The sequence below is a fragment of the Brassica rapa genome, chromosome A02 (genome assembly GCF_000309985.2).
Source record: "Brassica rapa cultivar Chiifu-401-42 chromosome A02, CAAS_Brap_v3.01, whole genome shotgun sequence".
Lineage (NCBI taxonomy): Eukaryota > Viridiplantae > Streptophyta > Magnoliopsida > Brassicales > Brassicaceae > Brassica > Brassica rapa.
Window position 1 is genome coordinate 12,929,370 of NC_024796.2, and position 12,813 is coordinate 12,942,182.

The 12,813-nt window shown below is 29.3% G+C and overlaps 2 protein-coding genes across 2 annotated transcripts; both read right to left on the reverse strand.

The window, feature by feature from the left end:
- Window positions 1-1,186: 1,186 nt before the first annotated feature.
- On the reverse strand, window positions 1,187-6,164 carry LOC103852882 (cytochrome P450 78A5-like). Its single transcript, XM_009129779.3, has 2 exons — window positions 3,913-6,164; window positions 1,187-3,587 (listed from the first exon to the last, which is right to left on the reverse strand). Exons 1-2 carry the CDS (start codon window positions 4,897-4,899, stop codon window positions 2,976-2,978), a joined length of 1,599 nt encoding a protein of 532 aa, XP_009128027.1. The 5' UTR covers window positions 4,900-6,164; the 3' UTR covers window positions 1,187-2,975.
- A 1,662-nt stretch (window positions 6,165-7,826) lies between these two features.
- On the reverse strand, window positions 7,827-12,716 carry LOC103852884 (cytochrome P450 78A5-like). The gene is made up of 2 exons (XM_009129780.3): window positions 10,788-12,716; window positions 7,827-10,462 (listed from the first exon to the last, which is right to left on the reverse strand). Exons 1-2 carry the CDS (start codon window positions 11,772-11,774, stop codon window positions 9,851-9,853), a joined length of 1,599 nt encoding a protein of 532 aa, XP_009128028.1. The 5' UTR covers window positions 11,775-12,716; the 3' UTR covers window positions 7,827-9,850.
- Window positions 12,717-12,813: the final 97 nt, after the last annotated feature.

Genomic DNA, 12,813 nt, shown 5'->3' on the forward strand with positions numbered 1-12,813 from the left:
TTATATTTGTTTAATTTTAAACTATTAAAATAAATTAAACAATCATTGTAACCATATAATTAAAATTAAAAAAAAAATATTTATATATTATATTTTGAATTTTTAAGAATGAGCATAAATTACTAAAACTGTTAAAAGTTTCATATTCAAATTTTGTGATCTATGATTTAAAACTTTTGTTATGACATGATACAAATAATTAAAAAATAATATAAGTTGAAAGTCTCATTTAATAAGTATCAAAAATAAAAGATATATAAATATATGTATCATTTTAAATTAAACTATATGCCATATAAAAAATACATAAATATCTTAATTTTGAAATTTACTTTGAACATTTTTTTGATAAAAAATTTGAAAAAATATTGACAACTTAATTTTTTTAAATATTATAAATTACTTATTCCATTAATTCCACAGTGAAAATTTTGTTATCACTAATTTAGATTTTTTTTCTATAATATATACAAATGATAAAAAACAAATATGAGCAAAAAGTATCATCTAATAAATATTAATATTAAAATATACCATATATGTTACTATCATTTAAATTTAATTATATATCATATCAAATAGAAAAAATATTTTTTCGATTTATAAAATTTATTTATATGTTCGCACCAATTTAATTATATAAGTAGTAGATAATGACTTTTTTATTCAATATATATTTATTATTTCATAATATGTTATAAACGTAGAATATATAAAATAATTTATATATATAATGTTCATTCCGCGCAAGGCGCAGATCTTAACCTAGTAGATGTTAACCAAAGAATTTTGTCTGCATGATATCCAGTGTAAGAACTATTATATATGTATAGCAATATAGTTATATATGCTTTGGGTACACTTCTTAACCGACCATCTTTATAGTTGACATGAAACATATGGTTATTCTTCTTTTTATTATATTCCAACAACTATATATACAATATGTATTGTCCATAATATAAATATCTTGCATAGTCTACAGTGGCATTTGATGAAATGTATAGTAATGATTCAGTTTTTTTTCTAATTATATTCAAACTACAATATATACTACGAAAAGTGTGGTTTAGGTATATATATTGTACGTATATGGTTTATGGTATATCTTGCATAATATACAGTGATATTTGATAAAAACACATATGGTTTTTGGTATATTTTTTATTACCATTTACATTTACTGTAATTGATGTAATGTTACAAGATTTCCAGTTTTTCTTATACGCATGCGTATTATTGGTAGTGTCTACAATTAAGTTCAATAAAATTTAATGGCACTTTATATATTGGTAGTGTCTACAATTAAGTTCAATAAAATTTAATGGAAGCTTATATATATAGCAATGAAATTACTAATATTTAGCTCCTTCAATATTTGTAACACAATATTGTATGATATCGTACCGCATTTTAATCTTTCTATTCTAGCCATGCTTTAGTTATATATTTGACATAACATGCTTCGGAATCCATGCTAAAAATTACTTAATATTATTTATTTTCATAAATATAAACTACAGAATTATCTAATATAAATAAAAATATATGACAATTAGTGATTTTTAATAATAAATATTTGATAACAACTAGTTTATCATTTTTTTGTTTAATCTTATATTATTAAATAAATTAAACAATCACATTAATCATATCAGCAAATTTTAGAATTTTGTATATGTTATATTTAATTTTTTAAATGACTATAAATTATTAAAACTTTTAAAAATCTCATATTGAAATTTTGTAATCAATAATTTATTTTTTCGTATAGCAAAATACAAATGATTATAAATATATATGAGGAGGAAGTTTCATTTGAAACATATATCATATTTAAACTGATAAGAATTAAATAATTTAAAATTGTAATTTGATCAAATAGTTAAAATATATTTTATATATCTTTTCCCATTATAGAAAAAAATTTAAAAACATATTTATCTAACAAATATTTTTAAAAATATCTCAATCTGCAAAGGAAAGTAGATGTTTTAATATATTTATATTGTGTGTTAAGACAAGTTTTTAATATAAATTGGAGCGAAATTTTTGTGATATTACTTCGTAAATATTTTCTATGATTAGGCCTATTTGATTTCATCAGATTAATCATAAACCCGTATCATTACATATAGAAATAGGTAGTCTTGAACACATCTCCTCACCACAATCTTCTTCTCAAATCATCATTACCAAAACCATTTTTGCAAGTTGTGATTTTTTTAGTATTTTTTTTATTTTGTTTCTATACAATTTGTTCTTTTCATATTTTATTATTATATTGCATATGTTTCGTTTTATCTTATATTTATAATTTATATGATAAAAACAATAATTATTTTGCTTGTGTTTCATTTTATCTTTAATTCATAACTAATTTTATATAAGTCTTTACTTACTCTTATAGATTCACTTCCACAAGTTATACTTCAATTACAGAGAACCAATAACACAATTTCGTTTAGTCATTCATTATATAACATGTAATACTTGTGTCGATGACTTTTACTTTTTTAATACCTATAGATTAAAAGTTATAATCTTTTTTAGTTCACTCACTCTGCGCAGGGCGTGGATTATCACCTAGTAACTTTATGAAATTGAATGATATTGTTACATAAGATATATATTTGGTGTAGTTAGCTACATTAGTTTATTCTACATTGATAGCTGGTCAATAATGACAATTTTATGTGCATACACCTGTGTATATGGTAGTTTTGGTAAATACTTATTTCAAATAAAATTTCTGATGTTATTACGAAACTATCATGTAACATATTAGGATATTAAACCATGTTATATAGTATAGATTGATTTAAAGAAGAAGTTGAAACAAAAATGTTACCATATATTGGAACTTTTATTTAGATATAGCTACTGACAAAAATGAGTATAAAGCAATAGGAAATCAAACAAAACCAAGAGAGAGAGATAAGAATAGCATAGTTTGATAACCAACGAAGCCCTAATTAAACCCTAGGGATTGCCTTACAAACAAGAGGGTTCTTCATCTCCAAAGAGAGCTTCAAAGTCTCGCTCAAATCTACTTCACCACAAGGGACCCACTTGAAGCGACCTAGCAACTGAGCCAGCCATAGCTCCACTGTGGCTATACCCATAGACTTGCCAGGACAGACCCTACGTCCAGCACCAAAGGGAGCAAGCCTCAAATCAGATCCCATGATGGGGAAGTTACCACTTTCGGGCGCACCAAGAAACCTATCTGGCTTATACTCGTGAGCCTCCGGCCAAACCTTTTCATCATGTGTTATAGCCCACATGTTAACCATAGCAGTGGTCCCAGCGGGAATAAAGTGGGTCCCAATCTGAGTATCGTGAATGGTGAGACGAGCCCATGCGAGGAGAGGACCAGGTGGGTGCATCCTTAGGGTTTCCTTGACGATGGCACGGAGGTATGGAAGCTTGGAGAGGTCTGAGTCTGAGACTTGACGTCCCGATTCACCCACGATAACATCGATCTCGGCCTGCGCCTTGGCTTGAATGTCAGGGTGAAGAATCATTCTCGCAAGGATCCATTCCAATAGAATGGCCACGGTGTCTGTTCCCCTAAAAATCATTTCCTATACAGAAAAAAACAATTTTTATTTTTGTTATTCCATTCCATGCACAAACACATATATACACTCCTACTTACCATAACGGTCGTCTAGTACAGTAGTACTAGTAGTATGTACAATTCGAACTGGAAAAAGTAACAATTTTAATAGAAATTTTTAAATATTTCCAAAATAGATGTGTAAATCAGTATTTATAGAACTTCAGAATTTTAATCACAATTCTAAATTTAGAGGTTCTAAATTATATTATTAATTGTTTAATATACGTTAATATTTTTTTTGAAAATGTAAATTAAAAATAACTTGAGACAATAACACTAGTACTTACCCAAAGGACGGCAATCATATCAGAGTTGGAAAGTTTGCTGTTGCCTTGCATGCCAAGTAAAACATCAACAAAGTCATCCTCATTAGTGCTTTCTTCTTCTTGACTATCATGAAGAGACCTCTTTGATATGTGGTCATCGATTATATTTCCGACAAACACATTCACCTTACCAACAAGGCTACGGCATCTTCTCCTCACGCCTTGTAAATCTAACCACCTCGCTCCCGGGAAATGATCACCCCAGTTAAAGATTCCGAGAAGCTCATAGCCTTCGGACACAAAGTGCTCCAACTCATTGGTACCATCGTTGAAATAAAATGTTCTGCCGAAAACGGTAGACATCACGTTGTTAAGTGATCCAAAATGCAAGATTCTTCGGATCTCCACCTCTCCATAACTCGCCATTGCGCTGTTGATATCTTCTACCATACTATTCCCAATTTTTCTACGGGATTCGGCAAAACCGGAGATCCTCTTAGGGCTAAAGAGATGAGTAGACGAGATTCTCCTCAGCTCTCTCCAGTAATCACCAAAGGGAGCAAACCCCATAGATCTATGAAAAAGCAGCTCGTAAGCAGACTCATTCAGAGGCCTGTCTGCAAAAGCTGAGCTGTTTAAGAGCTCTTTGGCGGTCTCCGGTTCGCTAGTTATAACAAACCGGGTCGAACCGACAGAGAATGCCATGAGAGCTTTTGCATTGCAGGAGTTAGCAATACTGGCGAGGATTCTGTGTGTTGAGGCGTTATTGACGAAGGCCAAGAGGAGGCCAATGATGGGGAGACCTGCCGGGCCAGGAATGGCGGCTCGGGCTTTGGATTGTTGTCGGGTATGGACACGAGCTTTGTAAAGTGCCCAGGCAAAGCCACCTGGGGTCAACCAGAAAACGAAAAGGGATATGAAGAGGACAATGCTGAGACAAAGGTCGAGACTCAGAAATGGAAATGATCCAGTTCTAGAACCCAAAGAAAGACTCGGATCAATAGCCATTTTCTTGTCGAAGGAATTATGGTTTATTATAGATGGTGAGCCAAAGAGAAAGAAAGAATTGATAGTTATGATGATGATGATTATGGGATAGTGAGACTACTTATATAGTGGAGGAACTTCACTACTGTGAGATGGGTTAACAGTATAACATTTAATAACTAATTAGATTTTAAACCACAAGATTATTTTCTATAAAATTTAATGTAATGAGAATTAAGTTTCATATTTTTCTTTAGGAATATGAATTATTTAGATTTTTAGTTATAATTATTATTAATTATTTTTTCAAAAAGTAATCTTGAAAGTGCAGATATTGTAGGAGATCCAAGCCTCATATACTCTTAATTTACCAAGAAGTATTTAGTACATTTAGGAAAAGATTTATGATTTGTAATTGGAATGTTTGTTAAAATTTTACATGATTTTTTATAATACAATGGTGTTTTATTCTTTTAAATTACATGTACTATAAAATAATATCATAATTTTTAAAAATAATATTTTAATTTAGCACTGTAATCATTATAAGTTTAATATGTATTGCGTTAGTTTATAATACTTTTTTATTTATTCTGGTATTTAATATTTAGTAATGCTATTAATTTTTATATATATTATTATTATAAATTTATATTGTGTAAATAAGTCAAAGCTAACTAATATTAATGTATAATAATTTGATAATAATTAGGAATTTATTTATTTATTTAGCTATTTATAAAGTTTTATTTTGTAAAACAAAACTGTATATTTCTGTTTTTGTAACAATACCATAAAATTTAGTTAGATTTCAATCTTAAAAATAAGTAAATGAACATCTTTTTAATTATTATTTTTAAAATAGAAGTCGCAACTTTTTTCATGTGTAATTTTTAAGTTGGACTATCTTTAAGAAATTTTGTTAACATATTTTAAAAAGACTAATAATATATAGAATTTTTGAACTACTTTAATCATAATATATTTGATATTTTCATTTAAATATATATATATATATTAAAATTTTCGAAAATATGTTTAAAAGATTTTAACAAGATCTTAATTTTCAAAAATTATATGTAAATATTTTTACTAATTTTGTAATTAGTTTTGAAATATTATTATATATTAATATATTCAGTTATTGTTCATAAAATGAAAAATAAATATTCTATCTTATTTTATCTATTATATAATCACAACAATTCATATTAAAAAAATATTATGTTAATCTAAATATTTTAACAATATCTTAATTTTCAAACAAATTAAGAATATATTTTCACTAATTTCTTAATTAGGAATGGACTATTATTATGCATTAATATATATTCAAATATTATTTATAAATTTAAAAAGAAAATCTATCTTACTTTTATCTATTTTATAATCATAATCAGTCATTTAAATTATTATATTGAAATAAATATGATAAAATTATATTAAATTGATAAATTGATAAATTTTATTTTCACAAATATAAAATATCTTACTCTATTAAAATGAGAATATAAGCTCCATTGAGCATATCCACCTCAGCAAATTAAATCAACCAATGAAATATGATTTTTTATCCATGTCACTATTTATTGAATCCAATAAAACACTTCATCTTCATTGTTCTTATTGAAGTCTATGAAATTGTTGTTATCCTACATTTAAGAATCTCTATTTTTTTAAACTTAATTACCTCTGTTGATCCTTGCAAGATGAGAGACGATGACGTTTCAACTTCCGTTGTTTCTCTCTTTATAACTCTTTCGCTGAATCTTAGCCAAATGTATGACTTCTTATAATTTGGAATCCTGCTAAATTTTAGATGTAATATTTAGTTTACAAAACGAAATAAAATAACCATACACAACATTCTCATCTTTATTGTGTTAATCATGTTATTTTTTTTTTGGTTTCGTATGATGGAAACCTATTTTACAACACATAATCCATGATACATTTGAGAAACTAAAAAATAAAAACTTAGGCCTTTTTCAAAAATAAAAGTAGAAAACTTTGTACTACAAAATATATACTAGTCTCCCGGTTAATGAACGAAAAAAATAGTTTCTTCTTTTTCTTCAATTATCAACTACCACCATTAGTTCTTCTTCCATCCCCACCACCTTACTCTCCATCACATATCATCACCTTCACACTGTATTTTGTATTTATTGTCTCCTTAACCACCACTTTTTTTCTATAATCAATATCCATTTTTTCATAATCGTTATCTTCTCATTCATAATCACATTCACCATAGCCACCACAACCATCTCCAAATCCATAATCTTTGCTACATACGTCGTCTCCACTTCTGAAATCTACAGACCACGGCGGTGTTACGGGCGAGACGTCTTTATTTGTCATGTAAATTCCCAGTTGTACTATGTTATTTGAACAATATGTACTATGTTATTTTCTTTGTTTGTTACTATTCTATTTTTATAATATTTCATATTATGTGCTATGTGCATATTTTGATATTTGGGTTATGGTTTATATTTTCTTTTACGGTTTAATGATTAGTATTTTGGGTTTAGTTTATGTAAGGTTTGAGTTAACTTTGGAGTAAGAATTACCTCATTCACTGCAATCATAAACATTTAAAATTTGAAGATTATTATGTACTATGCTATTTCGTTTGTTACTACTTTATTTTGATAATGCTTCGTGTTACGTACTATGTGCATATTTGATATTTGGTTTAAGATTTATATTTTTTTTAGGGTTTTTAGTAAATAGTATTTTAGGCTTAGTTTATAGAAAGTTTGGGTTGACGTTATGGTAAGTATTACTTCCTTCCCTATAATCACAGACATTTCAAAATTTGAACAATATATATTATGCTATTTGTTTGTTACTATTCTATTTGAATATTTTAATATTTAAATTTATTTTGATACTTGAGTTAGGGTTTATATTTCTTTTTAGAGTTTAGTAATTAACTAGTATTATTACCCCGTGCTAAGCACGGGATCAATTTTTACTTGCAATTAACTGATGTTTTTTTTTTTTGAAATATTGCACTTTAACGATCTTTTTATTGTACAATTCCAAAGTTGTTGTTTCATTTTTGTTTTCATCAAAATTAAACATTATGTTAGTAACACACACCGGCATCTAAAATTAGAAGTGGATGCATTCAGACAAAGAGTTTGAAGCCTTATAAGAATTATTATGACTTTTCAAAGAGATAATATACATATCTGAAAGCAATTTTTATAGAAAGTTAAGATACATTCAAACATGCATAAAAGTAGTTAAAAATATGTTTAATCAATTCAGTTTTGTCTGTATTTTTTTTGTAAATACGTTTCTTGAAAATATAAATATCCTTATTTCTAATATAATGGAAAATAAAAACAATAAAACTAAACATAATAGATTCGATATATTTAGAATATTCGACTTGTATATAATACACTTGCTCTATTATAATCAGAAAAAAAAGATTTTTGAAACACTCAGATCAACTTACAGATTTGTAAATACTCAGCTGCATCATCAAAATTGTTAATACTCTTTTTCCCCAGTAGAGTGTTTGGTTTTTAATGTCTTTCCTTCTTTCGAAATCTGTATCACATCTTTAATACTGACTGATGGAATTTCTTCAAGCAAAGGCTACAAAAATAAAATAGATACTTGTAAAGAAGAGCATAAGAAAAATAAGCAGATAAGATCAGTTACAAAAAAAAAAAGGAATCAGAGAAGATCTAAAATACCACTTGTTATCAGATTATGGACACCTGATTCTACTCCTTCATTTGTTGTAGAAAAAAGTCCTTCATTTTGTTTCGGCTTTTATTTTTCTGGATTGTATGTTGATCCAATAATGCTTCATTCTTGTTAAAGCCAGTTTGTCTTATTTTCTTCTCTCATGTTTCTGATGGATGTAGAGGTGTACACTTACATAAAATATTCTATTTCGCTCCCTCTACCTCAGATTTCCATATTTGGAAGAAAGAAGATACAAACCTGATTTTTTACCAAAAAAAATACAAACCTGATTTTTTTCTTAAAAACCTTGCATGCGAGCGAAGCTTGATACAAAAATATCATAGTGAAAGGCATAGAAAATAATGAGATCCATAGAAATTAAGCATCAAAAGGAGAGAAAACATGAGATGATACATCAAATATCAATTTATCTTGGAGAAGAAACGTTGTGTGGATTTGAGTAAGAGAACTTTACAATGACATTGCATAAATATAAATGATGGAGTGAAGGTAGTTATAAGAGAGATTGACGTGAATGGTGATCGTGGAGGTGTAGGCAAGAAGAACTGTTGGAAAGAGATTATTGGATTGAACTGGATTGTTAAGAACGTGTGTTACTCTTCTTTTTTCCATTTTTATTTTGCTTTCATTATTTTATAAACAATTTTTAATTTTAAAAATAAAAAACAGGGTCCATGTGTCACAATTTGATTCAATATTGTTTTGCAACCAATAACACAATTTCGTTTAGTCATTCATTATATAACATGTAATACTTGTGTCGATGACTTTTACTTTTTTAATACCTATAGATTAAAAGTTATAATCTTTTTTAGTTCACTCACTCTGCGCAGGGCGTGGATTATCACCTAGTAACTTTATGAAATTGAATGATATTGTTACATAAGATATATATTTGGTGTAGTTAGCTACATTAGTTTATTCTACATTGATAGCTGGTCAATAATGACAATTTTATGTGCATACACCTGTGTATATGGTAGTTTTGGTAAATACTTATTTCAAATAAAATTTCTGATGTTATTACGAAACTATCATGTAACATATTAGGATATTAAACCATGTTATATAGTATAGATTGATTTAAAGAAGAAGTTGAAACAAAAATGTTACCATATATTGGAACTTTTATTTAGATATAGCTACTGACAAAAATGAGTATAAAGCAATAGGAAATCAAACAAAACCAAGAGAGAGAGATAAGAATAGCATAGTTTGATAACCAACGAAGCCCTAATTAAACCCTAGGGATTGCCTTACAAACAAGAGGGTTCTTCATCTCCAAAGAGAGCTTCAAAGTCTCGCTCAAATCTACTTCACCACAAGGGACCCACTTGAAGCGACCTAGCAACTGAGCCAGCCATAGCTCCACTGTGGCTATACCCATAGACTTGCCAGGACAGACCCTACGTCCAGCACCAAAGGGAGCAAGCCTCAAATCAGATCCCATGATGGGGAAGTTACCACTTTCGGGCGCACCAAGAAACCTATCTGGCTTATACTCGTGAGCCTCCGGCCAAACCTTTTCATCATGTGTTATAGCCCACATGTTAACCATAGCAGTGGTCCCAGCGGGAATAAAGTGGGTCCCAATCTGAGTATCGTGAATGGTGAGACGAGCCCATGCGAGGAGAGGACCAGGTGGGTGCATCCTTAGGGTTTCCTTGACGATGGCACGGAGGTATGGAAGCTTGGAGAGGTCTGAGTCTGAGACTTGACGTCCCGATTCACCCACGATAACATCGATCTCGGCCTGCGCCTTGGCTTGAATGTCAGGGTGAAGAATCATTCTCGCAAGGATCCATTCCAATAGAATGGCCACGGTGTCTGTTCCCCTAAAAATCATTTCCTATACAGAAAAAAACAATTTTTATTTTTGTTATTCCATTCCATGCACAAACACATATATACACTCCTACTTACCATAACGGTCGTCTAGTACAGTAGTACTAGTAGTATGTACAATTCGAACTGGAAAAAGTAACAATTTTAATAGAAATTTTTAAATATTTCCAAAATAGATGTGTAAATCAGTATTTATAGAACTTCAGAATTTTAATCACAATTCTAAATTTAGAGGTTCTAAATTATATTATTAATTGTTTAATATACGTTAATATTTTTTTTGAAAATGTAAATTAAAAATAACTTGAGACAATAACACTAGTACTTACCCAAAGGACGGCAATCATATCAGAGTTGGAAAGTTTGCTGTTGCCTTGCATGCCAAGTAAAACATCAACAAAGTCATCCTCATTAGTGCTTTCTTCTTCTTGACTATCATGAAGAGACCTCTTTGATATGTGGTCATCGATTATATTTCCGACAAACACATTCACCTTACCAACAAGGCTACGGCATCTTCTCCTCACGCCTTGTAAATCTAACCACCTCGCTCCCGGGAAATGATCACCCCAGTTAAAGATTCCGAGAAGCTCATAGCCTTCGGACACAAAGTGCTCCAACTCATTGGTACCATCGTTGAAATAAAATGTTCTGCCGAAAACGGTAGACATCACGTTGTTAAGTGATCCAAAATGCAAGATTCTTCGGATCTCCACCTCTCCATAACTCGCCATTGCGCTGTTGATATCTTCTACCATACTATTCCCAATTTTTCTACGGGATTCGGCAAAACCGGAGATCCTCTTAGGGCTAAAGAGATGAGTAGACGAGATTCTCCTCAGCTCTCTCCAGTAATCACCAAAGGGAGCAAACCCCATAGATCTATGAAAAAGCAGCTCGTAAGCAGACTCATTCAGAGGCCTGTCTGCAAAAGCTGAGCTGTTTAAGAGCTCTTTGGCGGTCTCCGGTTCGCTAGTTATAACAAACCGGGTCGAACCGACAGAGAATGCCATGAGAGCTTTTGCATTGCAGGAGTTAGCAATACTGGCGAGGATTCTGTGTGTTGAGGCGTTATTGACGAAGGCCAAGAGGAGGCCAATGATGGGGAGACCTGCCGGGCCAGGAATGGCGGCTCGGGCTTTGGATTGTTGTCGGGTATGGACACGAGCTTTGTAAAGTGCCCAGGCAAAGCCACCTGGGGTCAACCAGAAAACGAAAAGGGATATGAAGAGGACAATGCTGAGACAAAGGTCGAGACTCAGAAATGGAAATGATCCAGTTCTAGAACCCAAAGAAAGACTCGGATCAATAGCCATTTTCTTGTCGAAGGAATTATGGTTTATTATAGATGGTGAGCCAAAGAGAAAGAAAGAATTGATAGTTATGATGATGATGATTATGGGATAGTGAGACTACTTATATAGTGGAGGAACTTCACTATTGTGAGATGGGTTAACAGTATAACATTTAATAACTAATTAGATTTTAAACCACAAGATTATTTTCTATAAAATTTAATGTAATGAGAATTAAATTTCATATTTTTCTTTAGGAATGTGAATTATTTAGATTTTTAGTTATAATTATTATTAATTATTTTTTCAAAAAGTAATCTTGAAAGTGCAGATATTGTAGGAGATCCAAGACTCATATACTCTTAATTTACCAAGAAGTATTTAGTACATTTAGGAAAAGATTTATGATTTGTAATTGGAATGTTTGTTAAAATTTTACATGATTTTTTATAATACAGTGGTGTTTTATTATTTTAATTAACATGTACTATAAAATAATACTGTATCATAACTTTTTTTTAAAATAAAAATAATATTTTAATTTAGCAGTGTAATCATTATAAGTTTAATATGTATTGCGTTAGTTTATAATACTTTTTTATTTATTCTGGTATTTAATATTTAGTAATGCTATTAATTTTTTTTTATATATATTATTATAAATTTATAATGTGTATATAAGTCAAAGCTAACTAATATTAATGTATAATAATTTGATAATAATTAGGAATTTATTTATTTATTTAGCTATTTATAAAGTTTTATTTTGTAAAACAAAACTGTATATTTCTGTTTTTGTAAAGATACAATAAAATTTTGTTAGATTGGAATATTAAAAATACGTAAATAAACATCTTTTTAATTATTATTTTTAAAATAGAAGTTGCAACTTTTTTCATGCATAATTTTATTAAATATATTTTAAAAAGACTAATAATATATAGAATCTTTGAACTATTTTAATCATAATATATTTGATATATTCATTTAAAAAATATATATATATATATGTATATATATTAAAATTTTCGAAAATATGTTTAAAAGATTTTAACAAGAT